Raw genomic sequence first — 20,289 nt, forward strand, 5'->3', positions numbered from 1 at the left:
TAGGCCTTCAGTGTATTATCCCCTGTGATTTTTATGAAGGCAGCTGAATATTACATAGTAGGTCCTTCTTCAGCCACCAGAAAAGGGCCTGGTAGGAACCATGAGCTCACACAGCCTGGAGGGAACGGGCCTACCTGCGTCAAGAAATGCAGTCCATCCACTGGGAGATGAAATCCAATTCCCAAAGTTTTGATGATCACAAGGATATTGAGTAAATTTTCCCTGAGAAATAATCAGAATTCTGAGGTCATAAACTTTGATTACGTTTCTTGATGCTTGTGCTTACGTAAACAAATACAATGGAATTCTTTTAGAATGTGATGATGGGCGTAGAAGACTAAATTCTCATTTCATATAGATCTGGTATACTTTAGGGTTTTTTCTTTTCTGGATAGAGTTTTGTGTGTCAGTGGGCATGTTTTAACCAGTAGTAAATATAAATTTGGATACTGAAGAGCCAACCTCTCCCTAGATACAAAAGTATCTTGAAACATTGGCAACTGGACTTCCAGTGTGTAACTCTAAACTACAGGTTGCTCTTTCAACAATCTCTTGATAAAATTTAGTCACCTCAAGGGTGACTTGTCTTTTCAACTTCGAAAACTAATGACCGTTCTTGTGGTGGAAACTCACCTCTTCAAAACCTTGTGAATGATCTGTAGGTGATTGGCATTGAGCCACTGAACGCCGCCAACGACCAACACAGTCTGGGCTGTGTTCTCCAGGGGACGGGATCTGAAACGCAGAAAGGAGAACAACAGGTTGCCTTGACGCGGATGGTGAACAGCTTAACCGCAGTGCCCCCACGTTTCCCTGAAGCACATCTAGCATCCCGGTCCAGGACCCCCGAGTCATCCCCGGCTCGGGCTCAGCCGTAGTCCTCGCTGTGTACGCTTTTCGCCCCCTCTGCTAGACGGCGCGGCCACGCTCATCCCGCTGTACCTTTGCAAGAGGTGCTCGAGCGCCGTTTCAAAGGTGGGTCTCAGGGCAGGGCTCATCCAGAACTGGGGGTAGTAGGAGTAGCTGACCGGAGTCTTCCCCCCGTTGACGTTGGGGTAGGACCTGGTGCCGTGTACCTTCTGCCATTCCTGCAGGGTGTCGTTCAGTCTTTCGATCAGGTAATACATTATTCCTCTGTTGGTCGAATCTCCAATGAAAAGAATCTATGAATTAAAGACAAATAATTGCTCTCAGATCTGATGTCTACACGGTACGAGAGGCAACGTAAAATGGGTTTCATTTGTTGAAACGCAGCAAGCCACAACGCCCTGTCTGCAGGGGGCCCCTCGCAGCTGTTAGAACGGACAGTCCGCACGTTCCCCCCGAACCTGCTCCTCCTCCTCTCCCCCGTGTTGCTTGTGACCTGCTGACCCACGTAGAGAGCTCTTTGCTCAGAGCCGTGGTCAGGTTCCCGTCTGCCGGATGCCCTTGGCTTCCCAGCTATCTGATGAGCTTCACCAAGTTGACTGATCCCAAGATGCATGACGTATTCAGTGCTGTATGGATGCTCTGGGATTTTCCCCATGTCTTAGAGATTCTGGGAATCCACAGAAGTTAGCTCACTAGAGGTCATGCTACTCCTTGAAGAAAGAGCCAGAGAATGGGAGCAAGAGCTCCTGAACAGCCGTGCGTGTCCCAGGAGCAGGCCCAGGGCCATCTGCCCCGGGGGAGTCCTGCTCATCACCTCCTTCACATTCCCCCCCAGCCGCTCTGCCTCGGGCTCCCACCACCCCAAAGCTGTGCTGACAGCTGCCCTCGAGCCCTGCTACACACACAGCACTAGCGTGTGTGCAGATTTCCCAGGGCCTGCTTCCGTCCCCTGTCACACTCAAACACCTTATCAACTGTCCACCTTCTATAGGATCCAGCCCACGTGACTTAGGTTAAGCCAACAGTGGCGGAATTTTTATTGCACCTCAGACTTTGCAGGGGGAGATTTCACACAGGGCGCTCACGTTTAATCATAATCGGGAGGTTTGAATCATTATTTCCATTTCACAGACGAGGAATTTGAGGCTCAAGGAGATTGAGGACATAAATCTAGCAAACGGGGACCTCAGGAGTCAAACCGAGGCCCTTTGACTCCAAGTGCAGGGTCAACGGCCCCGTCCTCTCCATGCTTCCCCTCGTGTAAGCAGGTCAGATTCCGACTTTTTCGCTGAACGTGATTTGCACTCCACAACATCTGTTTTCCCTTGTGCTAATCCGCCTGGTGAGCAGGCTCCTCCCTCTGCAGCCCCACCTGTGTAAACGCCATCCACCCTCCAGACCCGAGAGAAACACGCGTCTCTCCCAGTGGGTCTTGTCTGATGCCCCAGCTTGTCCAATGACCTTCCCTGCCCTCTGTGATTTCATTACATTTTTAATTTCCATTACAGATTTTATCGAAGGCTACATGAAGGTATGGCTATTTGTGTCTGTTTTTTTTTTTTTCTTTTTCTCATATCACATCAAGAAATATTTGAGGTCAGAGTCAGGGTTAATTTGTAAATTCTAATTTCCCCCATACTACCATGCATCCACTTTAAAAATATTTATTGAATAGAAAGTCAAAGGGACTTTTGTTAGAGACAATCTTTTTTAATGTCTTCGGACAGGTTTATTTCATTCTTTAGTTTTCTCTCTGTGCTGTGATTTCTCTTTCTGTTAGTCATGCATAGAGTTTTCTTCTCTTATTTTGACAGCAGTCATTTCTCAGGACCACTGCATTTGTCCACGCACAGCACAATGAGTGAGAATCTGCAAATTTTGTTCTTTCCCTGGTAAGTGTATTCAAATAGCTGTGTGAAGAAATCCCCAAAGCATCTCTGATTTGCCGTCAGATCAAACACCGTAAGCATTGCCAAGTTAAACTGAATAATTTAAGATGTCAGGGCTCCAGTCATTGAGCCTCTCCGTCAAGTTCCATTTGGGGCAATAAAATTCCAGTGCGATAAAATCATTTGTGAAATCACTTGAAATTCTTTTTACTGGATTTAACCTGTATAATGATCTGTTTTTCTGGTCTAGATTTCTGTTGTTTTTTTTTTTTTTTTAAGATTTTATTCATTTATTTATTCACAGAGACACAGCTAGAGAGAGAGAGGCAGAGACACAGGCAGAGGGAGAAGCAGGCTCCATGCAAGGAGCCCGACGTGGGACTCGATCCCGGGTCTTCAGGATCACACCCTGGGCCGCAGGCGGCGCTAAACTGCTGCACCAACGGGGCTGCCCTAGATTTCTGGTTTTTAAAAGGGAACTTTGAATAATGAGGAAAGCTCTTAATTTCAGATACTAGTAATTATCCAGCTCCATTCCTGTTGGTTGGCTGGGGCTGCCACGACGTAGTTCTACAGACTGGATGGCTTAGGCAACAGAAATTCATTTTCTCACGATTCTGGAGGCCAGATGTCCACGATCAAGGTATTCGCATGGTTGATTTCTTCTGACGGCCTTTCTCCTTGTCTCGTAGATGACCGTCTTCTCCTCGTCATCACATGGTCTTTCGTCTGTGTGTGTGTGTGTGTGTGTGTGTGTGTCTTAAGCTCCTCTTCTTGTGAGGACACCAGTCACACTGGGTTTGGGCTCCCCTATGAGACCTTGGTTCACCTTCATTACCTCTTTAAAGGCCCTGCCTGCAAACAGTCACATTCTGAGGTATTGGGAGTTAGGGCCTCAGCTTGTTTGGGTGGGAACATGTTTCAGCTCTTCACACCAGTAAAAGATCTTTAAGATCAGCTTTTAAACGACATTGCCACTACCGGTTTCCCGATGGGCTCTTTCCATTATGAGGGTGTGGCGCTGCGATCCCTCCGAGGGTATCTCCGGGCAGCCAGTAAGATCATTGGGCGTCTGTATTGTGGTCCATAGGGAGACATACAGGAGGTTTGAAAATCAAAGTATCTGCATGTTACTGAGAGATGTACATTTCAAGATATTTGGTGTTCTCTGTGGGGTTATACAAAGATGCAGCCCACAAAAAATGTCAGAGGCAGAGAGAGTTAAGGGTCAGAATTCTTAGGTATGGTTATTTATTTTTTTAATTTTTTTTTAATTTTTATTTATTTATGATAGTCACAGAGAGAGAGAGAGAAAGGCAGAGACACAGGCAGAGGGAGAAGCAGGCTCCATGCACTGGGAGCCCAACGTGGGATTAGATCCCGGGTCTCCAGGATCGCGCCCTGGGCCAAAGGCAGGCGCCAAACCGCTGCGCCACCCAGGGATTCCTTAGGTATGGTTATTTATTAAACAGACCATCTTCGGGATCCCTGGGTGGCACAGCGGTTTAGCGCCTGCCTTTGGCCCAGGGCGCGATCCTGGAGACCCGGGATCTAATCCCACGTTGGGCTCCCAGTGCATGGAGCCTGCTTCTCCCTCTGCCTGTGTCTCTGCCTCTCTCTCTCTCTCTCTGTGTGACTATCATAAATAAATAAAAATTAAAAAAAATAAAATAAACAGACCGTCTTTGATAAATTGTGACTGCTCAGAGGATTCCATCTCTTATGTGTAAAATGGGAAAAATAATAGCACCACATTAGAGAACTTCGTGAAATTTTAATACCTATCTGGTTCCTGGCACACAGTCAGCTCCACACACAGCGAGAGATGGCATTGAGGCACGGGAAGGGCACATCGCGTTTTTTAAAGGCACCCAGTGTGCCCTGCGGTGCATTGCTGGGCACTTGCAAGTCATCAGCTTGTTTGGAGGAAATGTCCGAGAAGGTGGGGATGTCTCCGTCACAGCTCTTGCCGGGCCAGCCCTGCCGCAGATCCCCAGTAGGACTCCCAGGGCCGCTGGTGGAACTGGAGCTCTGCACGGAGAGCTGGAGGAGACGTCGCCGCCCTGAGCGGACCAACACTCTCGGAACCACCCGGGGCACCTCCATCCCCGACCCGTGACCAGCAAGAGCTGCAGGGATGGGAGGAGGAAGCCGCACCACCAACATTCGCGTGACATGGGCCAAATTGCAGACAACCAGATAGCATTTTTCAAGTCTGGTGGATGCTACTCTGGGAAGACTATTTCCTGGAGATTTTTTTTTTCTCCCGGTGCCTTTCTAGTCACAGAAGAGAGAAACGATGAATATAACTAAAATAGAAATGCACTTGTGATGTTAAGATGGCCTGTTCTGAAGGGGAAGCGGTTTTTGGAAGAGGTGGATTGGTATCCCTACCTGAAAGATTTCTAACTTCAAAAGGTCAGCTGCTCTAAGTGCACTTACACAATTTAGAAACAACATCCGGAAATAGAGTGTTTTTTTTTTTTTTCCCCCAGTTACATGGCTCATGTTCAATCTTTCTATATCTTAGATCATTCAATTTGGGGGAATTTTCAAAAAGGTTGACTTTAAAAGGCCTAAATTCCCATAACAAATATCCATAACTGGCCGTACAATTTGTAAATACCTCCTCTCTCCAGTGAGTATCATTGCCTTACACTCGCATGCACAGGTGCTGGTTGGCAAAGGGAATTAAAGAAAAAAAAATGTGATCATTAAATACAAATAACCGGTAAGCAATTATAAAAATAACCAGTGTCAGCCATAAAACATCAAAATAGCTAGTTTTCTCCCCCTACCGAAAGGCCCCTGCAATCCTATGAGCTCAGGGAGATGAACCTTCTCCCATAGGACTGTGTAAGCACCATGAGGGAGACGTTTTGTCTTCTTTCTTTTCAACCGCTGAATCCCAAATTTCAGAAGAGTGCCTGGCATAGAAGTCGGTTCTCATGTGTTAGATGGCTGAAGGTTGTGTGTGTACATTGGCAAATTTTAAAGAATTCCACTTCTAGGAAATATTTAAGGATGTCTATTACAATATGTTTTAAAAGCAAAATAAATTGGAAGCAGTAAGGACGTCTACCAGATTACTTATATTAAGGGCTGATCATACACTTGAAGTTTTTCATCTTTTACCAATTATATTGTAATATGGATATACTGTAATGGGGAAGATTTCAGTTAACTTTTATAAAGAGCTAGTTACAGTCAGCATATAAGTAACGATTGCATTTTTGTGAAAGAAAAGCATATGGATGTGTAGAAAGGGTCATGGGAAGTTAGCCGGGATTATTTTGAAGGGGAAGATGTAACTGTTTATTCTGTTTTCTCAAATGAACGATATTGGCTTTTTATGACAATGATAAAAAAATAATAAAAAAAAACCACAAAAGCAGCAACAGCGGCAGCGATAACAGTAAACCCATTTTGTTCAAGAATGTTTTGAAAATTCGCATCAAACTAATCAGCCTTAAATTTTCTCTCTCCTTTTGTGAAACAATGGCTTCAGGGTTGGCAAATAAACCCATCACTGGAATCGAGGGAGGCCTATTTCGGATTCCGGGGGCAACTTTCTTCCGGGGATTGGATGGCACTTGTCGCTGCAGCAAGCGGGGGGCCGGCCTCCCATGAGGTGGGGTCTGCAGAGGAGGAACCGCCTGTGCCTGCCTGTGCCTGGGAGGCCGCCCCTCAGCTCCTGGCCGGATGCAAAGATGTGTTGGGGAGTTTCATACGCGTCCTATTCCTGAGACTCAGCAGCAGGTTCACGCAGGCTGACATTTTTCCGACTGGTTTTCACACCTCTGTGGACCAGAGGGCCTAGAAGCACATCATGTTCCCAGGCTCTGTGGAAGCTTGGGGCTTATTCAAAAGTCACCTTATTAAAAACACGTGGAATGGTTTAATCATCTTTTTCGTTTCCTAATGTGATGCAGTCCCTGTAGGAGGTGGGGTAGCTGCTGCGGTAACCAATAGGGCCCCAAGAAGTACGACGGCCCAAACACACCTCAGGTACGTTTCTCCCTCTGGAAAACCATGGGGGGGGGAGGTGGGAAGGGTTCTAGGCAGGTGTACATGCGGGGTGCATGGGGCCCCCGCAGCATCAAACTGTGCCCCCTTCACTTAGGGTCCTGGAGAGCTTCGTGGGATCGATGTCCAGTGGAGGGAGGGGGGAGGCGAGGGCTACGGGCCTGTTCCTTGGCCCCCTCGCCAGCTGGGCATGCATCCCCCACTGAGAATGGCATCCTGCATCCTGCATCCCACATCCTGCATCCCACATCCCACATCCCGCATCCCGCATCCTGCATCCTGCATCCTGCTGCAGCCCGGCGGTGCAGGGGAGCCTGGAAGGGGTCGCCAAGCTACACTGGCCAGGAAGGGGAAGATAGGGGTTTGACGCACGCCTAGCTGGCCTTCACCGCCTTCTCCTACACGCTGTCCTTCTGTGGGAAACACTAGAACCTAAATTCGGATTTTTCCCACGTGTGAATTAGCAAAAGTATGGAACTTAGGAAAGGTTGAATTTATATAGTCCACAGGATGCCTAAAAAGACGTCTATGAAAAATCAGTCCCTGAGGCAAACCATAGCCCAAAGTATTGCTATTACTCGCATCAGCGAAAGTGCATCCAAGAATGCGAATTTTTGAGTGAAATAGAAAATAAAATGGCTTTCACTTCATTTACCATGAATGAAGGGCACGAACAATGGTGATAACTTTTCCTTTTTTTTAAGATTTTTATGTATTTATGTGATGGAGAGAGAGTGAGAGCGCACAAGCAGGGGGAGCAGCGGAGGCAGAGGGAGAAGCAGGCTCCCATCACTCGGGGAGCGCGGGGCAGGCTCGGTCCAGGACCTGGGGTCACGCCCTGGGCCCCCGCGCGCCCCCGGTGGTGATCCTTAAGCAGCAGACGGTGTACCCCGCTCCGTGCTCCCTGCAGGGTCATCGGGAGCAACCAGGTGGAGGCCCCACAGCAGGGGAGGAGGGGAGGGGGGAGGGGAGGGGAGGGGAGGGGAGGGGAGGGGCGGGGGGAGGGCAGCGGCAGCAGCCCTGGCTCACCGTGAGGCTGGACGAGAGCTGGCTTGCCCTTGCCGTGCGGGCTCGCCCTCCCCCTCCCCCTCCCCCTCCCCCTCCCCTCTCGTGGGCTCGGTCTCCAGCCGCCCCGGGGGCAGGGCTATTTCTGCGGGAGGCGCCCAGGTGGGCCGGCGCGGCCCGCAGGTGCTCACCGGAACCTTCCAGAAGGTTGGCCCCGGGGCGGGCCACGCGGGCAACGCCAGCCCACGGCAGCCAGCACGTCGAGGCCAAGGGGCGCCGCCGAGGAGGCTCCGGGAGGTCCAGGCCCCGCGCCGAGCCCCCGCAGCCCCCGCAGCCCGCGCACGTGCATCCCTGGGCGAGGCTGGCGGTCGGTCGGCGCCCGCAGGAGCCCAGGCCCGAAGGATGCGACCTTTAGGGCCTGAGCCTGACGGCGTCCCGCCCGGCCCAGCGCCTCCCTCGGAGCAGAGGGCGCCGCGGCCCAGCTCCCCAGGCGCGGTCCCCAGGCGCGGTGACCCGCTGGCTGCAGGGGGGAGGGGGGAGGGGGAGGGGGGACGGGGAGGGGGCTCCCGTAAGCGCCTCGGGGCAAGTCGTGCTCTGATACGGGCGGTTTGGCCAGATGCGGAACAGACGAGCAAACCCCACCCCGTGGGCGTGCGCCTCCCGGCTGCGTGGGGAGCCTGCGCTGCCTGCGGTTCCACCGGGACCCCGGCCTCGGGGCGGGCCGCCTCCCCGCCCCTCCCCTCCCCTCCCCTCTGCCCCGCGCCTCCTTCCTCCCCCTCGCCCTCTGTGCCCCTCCCCCTCCCCCTTCCCCCTCTCCCTTTGCCCCTCCACCCCGCCCCTCCCCTCCGCTCAGGCCCTCTGCCCCCGTCCAGCCCCTCCCCCTCCCCTCCTCCTGCCCCCCTCCCCCTTTGCCCCCCCTCCCTCCGCCCCTTCCCCTCCCCTCTACCCAGGCCCTCTGCCCCTCGTCCAGCCCCTCTCCCATCCTCTCCCCCATCCCCCATTTGCCCCTCCCCTCCTCATCTCCCCTCCCCCCTCTCTCCCTTTGCCCCTCCTCCCTCCACTCTGCCCAGCCCCTCCCCTCCGCCCAGCCCAGGCCCTCTGCCCACGTCCAGCCCCTCTCCCCTCCCCCATTTCCCCCTCACCTCCCCCCTCTCCCCCTTTGCACCCCGCCTCCCTCCCCTCTGTCCCGCCCCTCCCCTCCCCTCCCCTCCTCCCCTCCTGCCCTCTCTTCCTCTCCGCCCAGGCCCTCTGCCCCTCGTCCAGCCTCTCCCCCTCCCCTACCCCCATTTGCCCCTCCCCCATACCCTCCCCCCCCCGCGGCCACTTGCCTCCCCTCCCGTCGAAAAGCACCACCGACAGCCACTGGGGCGACCACGCCAGGACTCACGTGGCCAGACGCGTTACTAGAGGTTGGCCAGCCGCCGGGTCCCAGCACGCCCTGGACCTGCGAGCGTTTCCCCGAGACGCGCCTTACGCCTCCTATGTCCCGGGCTCGGGTTCGGTACTTGGGTGAACATGGCCTTCCCGTGTTCCCCATTCCTAACTGCGCTCCTCTCAGGTCTCTAACTCCGAGCTCCGCCTGCAGCCGACAAACAGCTCGAGGGGCGCCTACGCCCCGCCCCCCCAAGGATCGCATTCCTAAACCTTATCCCTACATCTGGCTCTGCGAGGACGAGGACGAGGTCACGCCCCGGGGTATACTTGTGGCCGTTGCATCGGGAGCTTCCTAAGTGGGCGCGGGGTGTCCGCGTGGACATGCCCAGGCCTGCGCAGCGGGCTCTGCGCTCCAGGGGGTCGTGCTCCCACGCGACACAAACCCTACACCCAGACTGGAGATGACTCCGCTTTGGATACGTCGGGAGCTGGAAAGGAGCCCCGCAAACACGGACGACGTGGAAATGGGGTGGACGTGCTTTGCGCACAGACGTTCCAGGCCCCAGGCCGGCCTCCTGCTTGCACGACTGCTCGGAAGGCAGACGCCGACCCCAGGAAGGCCCCGCGGGGCTGCAGGGCGACCCCCTGGGAACGCGGACCCCTCGTGCGGCCTGTCTGCCCCCCGCCCCGTGGATTCCCAGGCACAGCCTTGCGTCGGTGCGGGGAAGCCCGCAGTAGAGGCCTGCGAGGGCCGCACCCACGCCATCGGGCCGTGCCCCCGGGGGCACCCAGGGGACGCCCAGGGGAGCGCAGGGCTGCAAGGCCCAGCTCGCCAAGTCCCACCCGCCCCTCCGAATCCTAGCTGCGCTTACACCGGGCGCTTCGGGGAAAGTCACCCCATCCGACGCGTCCTCCCCCAACAGCAGAAGCTCGCCTGCACCAGGGCCTAGCACACGCTCCCGCGTGCTCGGGCAGCAGTGAAGCAGTGACACGTGGCTCCCCACCCTGCGCATCCACCGAGGGTTCAGGTGGGGAGGGTCGCTGCACCTGCCAAGTGGCTCCACGGGCACATAACCCACACGGGAAGCTCCAGCGCCTCTCGGCACCCCGGCTTGGTTCCCCCCAGTCTGCGGCACATCAAGGACGGTGTCAGGGGCAGGGCTCTCCTTGTAGATTCTTTTGGGGGAGAAATGAAGACCCCCCCCTTTTTTTCCCCCGTTCAGTTAAACCAGTTCAGAGTAACACGCTTGGTAGATGGCCTATCACCACCACCTTGGAGCGACTTTCCAGACCCTTGGGGTCCAGGGCCCGCGTCTCTAGCTGCTCTCCAACTTTGGAACCCACGGCATCATGACAGTCACTCCTCTCATGTGCCCCATCCTCCTGGGGACTCAGCTCCTCCGAGGGTCCTGCTCGCTCGCCCCCAGAACAGATCGTAGGGCTGCAAAAGCCAGAGGAGCCAATGAGCAGGGGACGTCACCCAAGTCAGAGAAGGTACGGGGGGCTTGGCTTTGAGCGTGGGGCCGGGGGGCCAGCGTGCTGGGCTCAGACATCTCCTGGGTGTGTGGAGGGGGCTGGCAGTCAGTCCCACCGGGGGATGCAGAGTTGGGGCAGCCCCACTGCACCTTGGCCCTGGCCCCGCCGCTCTGATGCGCAGGTGAGGAACGGTTCTGCACAAAGTCACTCAAATAATACATTTCTTTTGAATGTTTGACCCAGGAGAAACTGAGTCCCCCCCCCCCAGAAATGTCAGTATATAAGGGGTTTAAAAAGCAAAATTAAAAAAAAAAAGGCAAAATATCTGTGTTCCTTGTTTTTCTATTTTTTGCACCTGGTATGCTTTAGCATATGTTTGTCTTCGGAATAGAATAATGATTGTGAAACCCTCTGGGTAGGGTGACACCTGCCTTAGTTTAGTAATGAAAGGATGAAAGAATTTCAAGATACTTTGGATACTTAAATTTTTCTCATGGAAAGTGAGAAATAAATGTACTGGGAAAACCTAGACTTTTTTTTAAAAGATTTTCTTTATTTATTCGTGAGAGACACACAGAGAGAGGCAGAGACACAGGCAGAGGGAGAAGCAGGCTCCCTGCAGGGAGCCCGATGTGGGACTCGATCCTGGGACCCTGGGATCACACCCTGGGACGAAGGCAGAGGCTCAACCGCTGAGCCACCAGGCGTCCTGCTAGCCTACTTCTAGTCACAAATAGAATTTTCTTAAAATAAGTGCTCTTCGATAGTCATAACTGTGAATGTTTGCACAATTATGTCTGTGCTGCGTGGTGTACATGATTGTGAATATGGGACCTCCTTCGCGTCTCCACTGCCTCTGCCCCAGTTCTGATTTATACAGCCTTTTAAAATAGAGATTTTTAGATTAAATAAAGCTAACCCACGAGAATGAAAATCATGCAGATATTTTAAAAGCTCCTCCCACCTGGCTACCTAAGCTGGCTTCGTGGGCATGTGGCCCGGGGCGCTGCCCGGGGTCCGAGCAGTGAGAGCGTCCCGTGCTGGCTTTCCTGCTCTGCTGTTGCCTTCCTGGAAATCTGGAGTAAGACAATCCAGGGTCCTGCGTTCATTTTCATGTTGCCTTGGGCCTCGCAAAACACGCAGCAGGTCCTGTCGCCACTCCTCTCCTCTCCCTTTCACTTACGTCATCATTCTTGGCTGTGTTGCTTCCAGAAATTCCCTGTGTGTGCAGGCGTGTTTGCGTATGTGTGTGAGAGTTTACGGCGATGGCACTACTCCGTACATACCCTATAAAATATAGAGTGTCTCGGAATCCGTACTCCTTCAGAAACCTGTGCTGAGAATCCAGACTGGCGGGGAGTCTCCAGGGTTGGGATAGGATCTTCCCGCTAAGGAGTCTCCGCCCCGCAGGTGGTCTCCATCCTGCTGGGGAAGGGTTTTTCCCATTCTGGCCGTGTCACCGCTCCGCTTCCCTGTCGTGGAGAAGACCTCAGCGTCCCGGTGAACACATCCGAGTTGGTGGAGGCCTGGCCCGCGGGCCCGCTAGCGGGGCTCTGAGCCTGAAGTCCGCGTGGTGCCCCCGGACCAGGAGGACCCCCACCTGCTGCGCAGCCAGCCGATGGTCTCGGCCGGGATCGCGTCCACACGGCGTATCCGCAGACTTTGCGGCCCTCTCTCCAACAGGGAGGGGGGGATTGTCTCACCGTCCCTCTGCGGGGCTGCTGATGACCAGCCTGGGGATCCGCAAGGACCGCATCGCGGGTGCCCCTCGCCCCGTTTAGGAGTTGAAACCCGGGCCCGGGATGGGTGGTATCAGGAGGTGGAACGTCTGGGAGGTAACTGGGTGTGGGTGAGGTGGCGCGGTGGGGCCCCCGGGATGGGATCAGTGTCCTTAGGAGAAGAGGACACCGGGCGGTCCATCCGCCTCGCGAGGACAGCAGAGAGGCAGCCCGCGGAGGCTGCGAAGGCCCAAGCCCGCTGGCCTCCGGATCTCCGACTCCTCCCCCTTCCGAGCCACGAGAAAGGAGCATCTGTCGCGTGCGGCACCGGCCTGCGGCGTCAGGAAGACGGCTTTTGGCTCTCCACGGGCTGAGACGTCTGCAGCGCAGGATCCGATCTCAGAGGCTGCTTTGATTTTACAGATGGAGAAAGTGAGCCGGGGAAACACGATGAGGCGTCATGTCAAAAGCCACGGACGTTAGTCACGCACCTACGGCCTTTCAGGTTAATAGACTGTGACATCTTGGAATGTTCCCGAAGGCTCGAAATTCTGAGGTCAGAACAGCGTTCTGGAAGAGTTTAGAGAAGTCTAGCTCTCAGAGCAGGACTGTTCTCATTGCTTCCGGTCCCGCATCTCTTAGATGTGGATGTTGGGCCGTCCCGGCCGGTGTTAAACGTGCCGGAGCAGTGGCCACGCGCCCACGTGCGATCGTGGGAGAATCATTCAACCTCGCCGAGCTTTGACTTCCTGGAGTAGGAAACAGACCCGAGAGCTACCTCGCGGGCTCGCCCTCAGACGTGAGCAAGATTTGAACCTACCCGTGTCCTCAACGATTATTTGAGCGACTGTTACGTATCAGAACGTCGTGTTAAGCCGTGACATGGCGTCAGCGGTCGAGACACACCGCTGGTCCTCGTGCCGTCCACAGTCTGGATGGACTTGCGGCCTGAAGGGGCCGGCAGCCCACTTAGCTCCTCGCGCAGAAGCCGTCCTCGGCTCAGAGCACTGAGCTAATACACTCGTGACGGCTCGTCGTCTCCTCCTCCCCTTGGGCGGTGACTAACGGCTGCTTCACCCGCGGGGCCCCCAGCCGTGCCCACTGGGGCGTTTTGATGGAAACCACCGCGAGGAAGGACGTGCGCCCTCCTGCCCGGCCCCTCAGCCCCGCGCCCACGTTTAGGAGTCCGGCCGAGCTTCCCCCAGCGGAGGATCGACGCGGGCTGCCCTGGGCGAGCGCCGCGGCGAGGGGCCGCCGCCTGTCTGCGGCTCAGCTCCAGGCCTCACTAAGGGCGGCGGCCCGGCGCGGCCCACGGGAGACCTGCCGGCCACGGGGAGAGGCCAGGGGGTCCGGGCGCCACACACCCGGTACGCCGGAGCACGAGGGGCCTTGCACGTGGGGACAGTTCCCTGAGTGTGGAGAGCGAGCGACAGAGGCCTGCCCCCCCGCGGCACCTGACGGGGCGGCACCTGACTGGCGGCTGCTGACGGGTCGGTACCTGACAGGGCAGCTGCTGACAGGGCAGCACCTGACGGGCGGCTGCTGACCGGCCACTGCTGATGGAGCAGCATCTGACCCGGCGGTTGCTGATGGGGCCACTGCTGACGGGCGGCACCTGACGGTGGCACCTGATGGGGCCGCTGCTGACGGGGCACGGCTCCTGCCCACTGTGCCGAGGGAACCGCGTGGCGCCGGGTCAGCCCGGGGCGGCCTCTCACGCGCTCGCGTGTCCGGGAGACCGGCCCGGGGAGAATGGCGCCTCGGGAGCAGGACCCGGGCGGCTCCCCGCGGCCTGCAGGCGAGCACGAGCCCCCCCGCCCCCCGGCACCCACCTTGCGGCCTCGCAGGCAGCGCCGCAGCTCGGGCCTGCTCAGGACGGCGTGGCGGCAGTCGAGCGGCTGCCACGTCACTGCTCTCCAGTCACAGGTGCGGGCGTCTGAGCAGCTGAGGCACGGCACGATCCACTGGCCTGGAAGACACAGCGACACGTCGCTCAGCTCCACGCGCAGGCCGGGCCCGGGGACGGGGACGGGGGCGGGGGACGGGAGGGGGACGGGACGGGGGATGGGACGGGGGACGGGACGGGGGACGGGAGGGGAACGGGGACGGGCGGGGGACGGGACGAGGGACGGGGATGGAGGGGAACGGGGACGGGATGGGGGACGGGACAGGGGACGGGGATGGAGGGGAACGGGGAACGGGCCGGGGGCCGGGCTCCACCACCACGCGGTCCGGGCTGACCCCAGGCCGGCCACGGGACGCCACGCGGCGGTCGCTCGTTTCCGGAAACCACGTGAGGCCTTGAGGGGCCAAGGCAGCGGCGGGGCGCCCCGGGGCAGGACCCCACGCCCAGGCCGCCGCCGAAGCTCTGATAACGTGTCCCCTGGAGGCCGAGGCACTGCGCCTTGCCCCCTCCCCCGGCCGCGTCCCCGCAGGAGGCCGCCGCAGCCCGCGTGCTCGGGCGCTAAGCTCTCCCGCTTCCCCGCGGAGTCTCGTGCTTCAGGACGCGCCAGGCAGCCTCAGCGTCAGAAGACGTGTTGATCATTTAGGAGGAAAAAAATCCAGAAATGATTCTTGATTTTTTTTTAAGATTTTATTTATTTACTCCTGAGAGACACACAGAGAGAGACAGAGTGAGGCAGAGGGAGGGGCAGGTTCCCTGCAGGGAGCCCGACATGAGACTTGATCCCTCCATCCCGGGACCCAGGGTCACGCCCTGGGCCCAAGGCGGACGCTCCACGTAGAGAGCTCGACATGGGACTCGATCCCCCGGGACCCGGGGTCACGCCCTGGGCCCAAGGCAGATGTTCCACGCAGGGACCCCCACGCAGGACTCGATCCTGGGACCCAGGGTCAGGCCCTGGGCCCAAGGCAGACGCTCAACCGCTGAGCCCCCCGGGGCCACCCAGTGATTCTTGATTTTTGTTTCTTCCCCGAAGTCTTTTCAGGAGTGGAGTGTGAACGGCCCGCCGCCCCGGGGGTTAGTCGTGTCTTCCGTGGAATGCTCTGAGGTCTCCAGCAGTCATGCTCCGGCCTGCCCAAGGGCTCACTTCCCGGACCACTAGGCCTGGCTCTTCGACATCCCCGAGCTCCACATTCCTACCTTCGGAGTCAGCAAGGGGGCGAGAGGGTGGAGAGCTCGCTGGCCCCGGCTCTGCTTTGTGCTTCTCACCCAAGTACCTGTGCCGCGTTACCTTCAGCGGGAACGAGTCCCACCCGCAGGCCGCGACCACGGGTGTTGGCATTTCAAGACCTCAGGGACGTCAGAATGGTGTGTTTGCGGAATAACAGTGAACAGAAGTAATAAAATATGAAAGAGCTAGCTTGTTGGTCACTAGTTGGTCACAAAAGGGAAAAAAGAAGTGTGGGTTGATTAAGGACTGGGGAAGACAAAACAGTTCTCTCTAGGGGGATTTGAACTCAAGACATCATTGAACTATCTGCTCTCCTAGATGGTGGGTGCTACTGGTGTTAAGACATAATAAGTAAAAAAGAAATAATAATAATAATGCTTCATAGCGTGTGTCAGATGCTAGGGATTTCCCGAGCACTTTAACATATTAACGTGTTTAACCCTCTTAACCACGATGCTAAACCTCAAAAAATTAATGGTCAGGTCAGAGGGTTACGATTTAAACACGTAAATTAGTTGCAACATCCTAAAGGTAAGGCACAGGTGAGTAAAAGTATCTGTGCGGTGCCCAAGGAGTGTGGGCTCTAGAGGCGCACGCACCCCAACGCTGCCCGCAGCCAGCATGTCGGAGTCACCTCAAAACCTTTTGAAAGCCCCCACGCTCACATGGGATCCTAATGATTAAGTCAGAAGCACGGGGTGCGGAGCTCAGGTATGTTTTAAAAGCTTTCCTGGTGATTCCAACGCGCAGCCACGCTGGGGACCACCGTTTAGCTGGGAACACGGCCTCAGAGTCCCTCCCGGAGGCCCGCACAGCCCCTGCCACGGCCCGGCACCCAGCAGCCGGTGACTGCACTTTCCGCCCCTGGCCCCCAGGGAAGCCGGGGCAGTTCAGAACCAGGCAAGCGTCGCGAGGGGCAGGTGTCTGGAAGGTCCCATGGGGCCCGTGAGTGTGACCGCGTCCGCTGGATGGAGGCGATTTGGAGAGATGGCGTGGGGGGTACCTGGGGGCCGGTGACAAGACAGCCCTGCGGCGTGGGGGCTGAAGAAGCGAGGCCCCCACAGAAGATCAGAGGCAGCAGAGAGAAGGGAACGTGCTGGGTGAGACGCGTCGCCGAAGCTTCCAGATGCAGAGAAGAGCGGTGCTACTAAGAGACACGACGGAGAGTTTAGGACAGCTGCTGCGTGTTGAACGGCAAGGTGAAGACGGCCCCTCCGATCCCCTTCTGTGATTTTTCTGTGGTTCTCATCCAGAGTACATCTTGCTTTTAAATCTAACTTTGCCCCGGGACATAGGGGTTGTCATCAGCCACCGACGCCGGCATCTTCGTGGAGAGTTGCGGTCAGCGGGACCCTCTTGAATGGGGTCGGAGTGGGGCTTTGGATCCCCTGTCGGTCCTCCTCTTTCGCAGATGAGGTAAACTGAGGACCCAAGAATTACATGACAGGAATGGGATCGTGCTGTTGATGACAGGCTGGACCAAAACCGAGGTCCCAGAGCCTCCGATTTTGCTGGTCCCTTTGTCAGGGTAGACAGGGGAAATCATCAGCCGAAAATGAAATATGGACCCATGGTCTCTCAGGTCGCACTTACACGAAAACCCACAAATAGGCTATTTTAATGAACTTATCTTTGGTTTTAAAAGCTGAATTTATTTGGTGGGTTCACGTGTTGACAGAGACTATGTTAAAAAAAAAAAAAAGATTGTTAATTTTCCTTCTAATAGGATGGTGGTTTGTTGGGGACGTAAATGTGTGTCTGTAATGAGATTATATCTAGTAATATTTTGAAAGGCTCAGTGTTCATCAGATCCTTGAGTATTTCAGAACACATCATCCTCTCCCCCAGACGCTCTCTCCGCCTCTAACCTTGCTGACAGCTAACATTGCACACACTGGGGCCTTCTTTGGCCATTCGCTTCTAAGGCTGAAGAAACAAGTGGCCAATTGCGTGCACAAAAATCCAAATATGGGTACAATTAGTTTGCAGGCATAAAATCTCCTGCACATCAAAAGGACTCCTGATTGGGCCTCTGAAAGCTTGGCCCCAATGGTTCATACTACTATGTATTTATACAGTTGTAACTCTTTGCATTTTCGTATTGGTTAAGAATGCCCCCCCCTCCCCTTTACTGTGATTTAGTAATACTGCTTGAAATAGACATCTGTATAACATCTGCAGGACTGGAGTTTCTTGACATTTTAAATGATACCAGCTCTTAACTAAAATTGTCAAAAAGAGGGACATAAATTCTACGTTATATATTTAAACATTGAATGAATCAAAGCTGTGATTTCTGAAATAGGGTATGACATGTGTTTTAGGGAATGGCATCCTGAGGAATAAAAATGGCTTTTGGGAGGAGTTATTTGGTTTATAATTAAAGCTTTATACTTAATGCGAGCTTAGAGCTCAGCCATTTAAGAGGATCAGATTGGCTGCCATGACGGAGAGAAGAAATTCAACTTTGTGACTTAGGGCCACGGTGAGATGTAAGATCATATAGATAGCCCTGATTCCTGACTCCATAATGTCGTAACATAAAAAGGCAGTTTTCACTTAAGAAAAAAAAAAACATATTTTCAACACTAGAGATATTAAGGTATAAGTTGTCATATTTCCTTGCTACAAACAGAAGATGGTAATATCTTTTGTTTACATGTCATAAAATGCATTTGGAGCTATTTTCCTTTAAGGTAATTCTCATTCAAAAATCACTGTATAAACTTCTTCTTCAGATGAAAAGAATATTTTTTTCTTTCTTAAGCAAGAGATCTTATTCTTTGGCTGTATCTTGTAGTTAAATTATTTTCTAAAGGCTAAAAATCAACTTTAAAATTAAAAAAAAAAAACCCAGGCACTCAAAATTATATTAGCTAGTGTTATTGAAAAGACACATAGACCATCATTTCATTGGCAAGGTGAAAAAAAAAAGGATACAGTTTGCTAAATAACTGTAATGTGCTGTGAAAATAAGATTTTGGAACAGATCTATGGCCGTGCACACTGGAGCCGGAGTGCCTAAATAAATTTCCTTCCAGTGGTGTCCACCGTGACAACCTCTTTCAGCAGGAGGGAGTCCTACATCAAGGAAGGAAATCTCTGGCAGCAAAAAAAAAAAAAAAAAAAAAAAAAAAAATCCATTCTTGTAAACTGCTATTCCTGACCTCACTCATTTGTTTTGAATCTTGAGGTCTTTGGGACCATAAGGGTGGAGCACATAGCCCTGGCCAACCGTGCCCTGACCGCTCACAGTCTTCTGCGGAAAGGGGGAGGACTTGGACCTTGGTTTTAGTTCAACGGCCATTTTAAAATAAGGAACATTCTCTGCTCTGGAGAAACTTACGACCTCGGGCAGTCATGAGTAGTAGTAGTCATGCACTTTGGTGTGTTAACACACGCACGCTGTAATGTAGGCGCCTGTCCTCCTGTATCTGTGAGTTATGGTCATTATAAAACAAAAATAAGAAGGATCAGATCAAACTAAATGTTTATATTTTAGTCTACTGGCTTCATCCTGTGGACTGTCCCATGGCACCCCCACCCCTTGCTCCGATCATCGTTCCACTCTGAAGACCACTGATTAGTGAAAGAGAGAGAAACATATAAACATTTGAAACAATGAGGCAGATGCTACTGTAGACACGTACCCAGAGTATTCTGGGGTCACGGCAGAGAAGCCAATCTGAGGGGGTGGGAGTGGGCGGATGGTAAGGAGGGGCTTCCTGGAGAGAAAAATAGAGCATCAGGAGAATGGGCTAAGACGGGAAGAGGACGTTTTAGGAGCAGGCAACAGCATGGACAATGAGGAGCCTGCAGCAGCCTGATGGGCATGAAGGGAATAGGGAGGAGGCTAGGAGGAGCTGGAAGAGAGGGGAGGTCGAATTTAGGGGCCTGGTATTGTCAGGCGAAGGGACCTGGTCTTGCATGGGGAGTCACTTTTGGGGTCTTCCCTAAAGGAGCCTGGCTACGCAAGTTGCCAGCAGGTCCCTGCTCGAAGACAGCCTCTCCTGGAAGGACCAGGCACCGAGGTAGCCTCATGTCAGGGCCCGGCGTAACTTACAGCAAATTTAATGAACAGGAAAAGATGCCACTTCCTGAGGAAGCTCAGTATCGTATCTTCAACTTTTTGTTGAAGAACTTTTGACTTTGGTTCAGTAGGAGGAACGGAATTACTTTGTTTTACGATTCTCATAAAATGTCATCTGATTAAAAAAAAAAATCCTTAACCAGACACATCGGTGTCTCCTTTGTATGTGAGAGTATATATCTCACTTAGCTGAGACTTGTAAACCATACCACCTGACATGCCATCATGGGTAAATCCCTCCCTGTGCATGGACCGTAATTTATTATTTAGAACACATGTTCGAGAACAGGGACATGCCCACGTTGGCTAACTGGGCATGCCAAATCGCAATTTGTACCGCTCATTTGTGAAACTCATTTCCCACTCAAGTTGTGGTGTGAAGTTCACGGCGAGGGTAGAAAAGCTCCTGAGTGTTTTCTTAGGCTCTTTAGATGAAGGGAGATGCGGGGTCATAAGGCCAGAGGGCCGACCAGGAATCTCAGAGAAGGTGCTCCTTGCTCCTCTTATCTCTTTGGAGGTATTTTTAGTCGTAGCTTTAGCCTGACCCCAAGGGCCTCCCCAGAAAGAAGAGCCCTGGGGAAGGAGAGAAACAGGGAATGTGGACGGTGGCATCGAGGTGTCTCCTTCCAGGTCTGCTCTGGGATGAGGTGGGATTCAACACTGTAATTGCAATGCGACGTCAGGATTCTCCTGCCTCTCTTAATGCT

At 54.1% G+C, this 20,289-nt stretch overlaps 1 protein-coding gene and 1 long non-coding RNA gene across 4 annotated transcripts in view; one reads left to right on the forward strand and one right to left on the reverse strand.

Moving 5' to 3' along the window:
- The window catches only part of CPED1 (cadherin like and PC-esterase domain containing 1), a 262,754-nt gene that overhangs the window by 22,905 nt on the left and 219,560 nt on the right, over positions 1-20,289 (reverse strand). For both annotated transcript variants that reach the window (XM_077855991.1, XM_077855990.1), the window contains exons 17-20: positions 14,191-14,327; positions 943-1,163; positions 634-735; positions 135-222 (exon numbers count right to left, since the gene is read on the reverse strand). In XM_077855991.1, the coding sequence (XP_077712117.1) occupies positions 135-222; positions 634-735; positions 943-1,163; positions 14,191-14,327 (548 nt within the window). The remainder of the gene's footprint in view (positions 1-134; positions 223-633; positions 736-942; positions 1,164-14,190; positions 14,328-20,289) is intronic.
- Positions 195-6,657, forward strand: LOC144288491 (uncharacterized). 2 transcript variants are annotated; one of them, XR_013356354.1, is made up of 4 exons: positions 195-2,401; positions 2,685-2,762; positions 3,064-3,402; positions 6,268-6,657. It is a non-coding gene; the product is annotated as an uncharacterized LOC144288491 (long non-coding RNA). The 2 variants fall into 2 exon arrangements; XR_013356353.1 differs by lacking the exon at positions 195-2,401 and having other exon boundaries at positions 2,427-2,762.

This window comes from Canis aureus, chromosome 18 (genome assembly GCF_053574225.1).
Source record: "Canis aureus isolate CA01 chromosome 18, VMU_Caureus_v.1.0, whole genome shotgun sequence".
In the NCBI taxonomy this organism is placed as follows: Eukaryota; Metazoa; Chordata; class Mammalia; order Carnivora; family Canidae; genus Canis; species Canis aureus.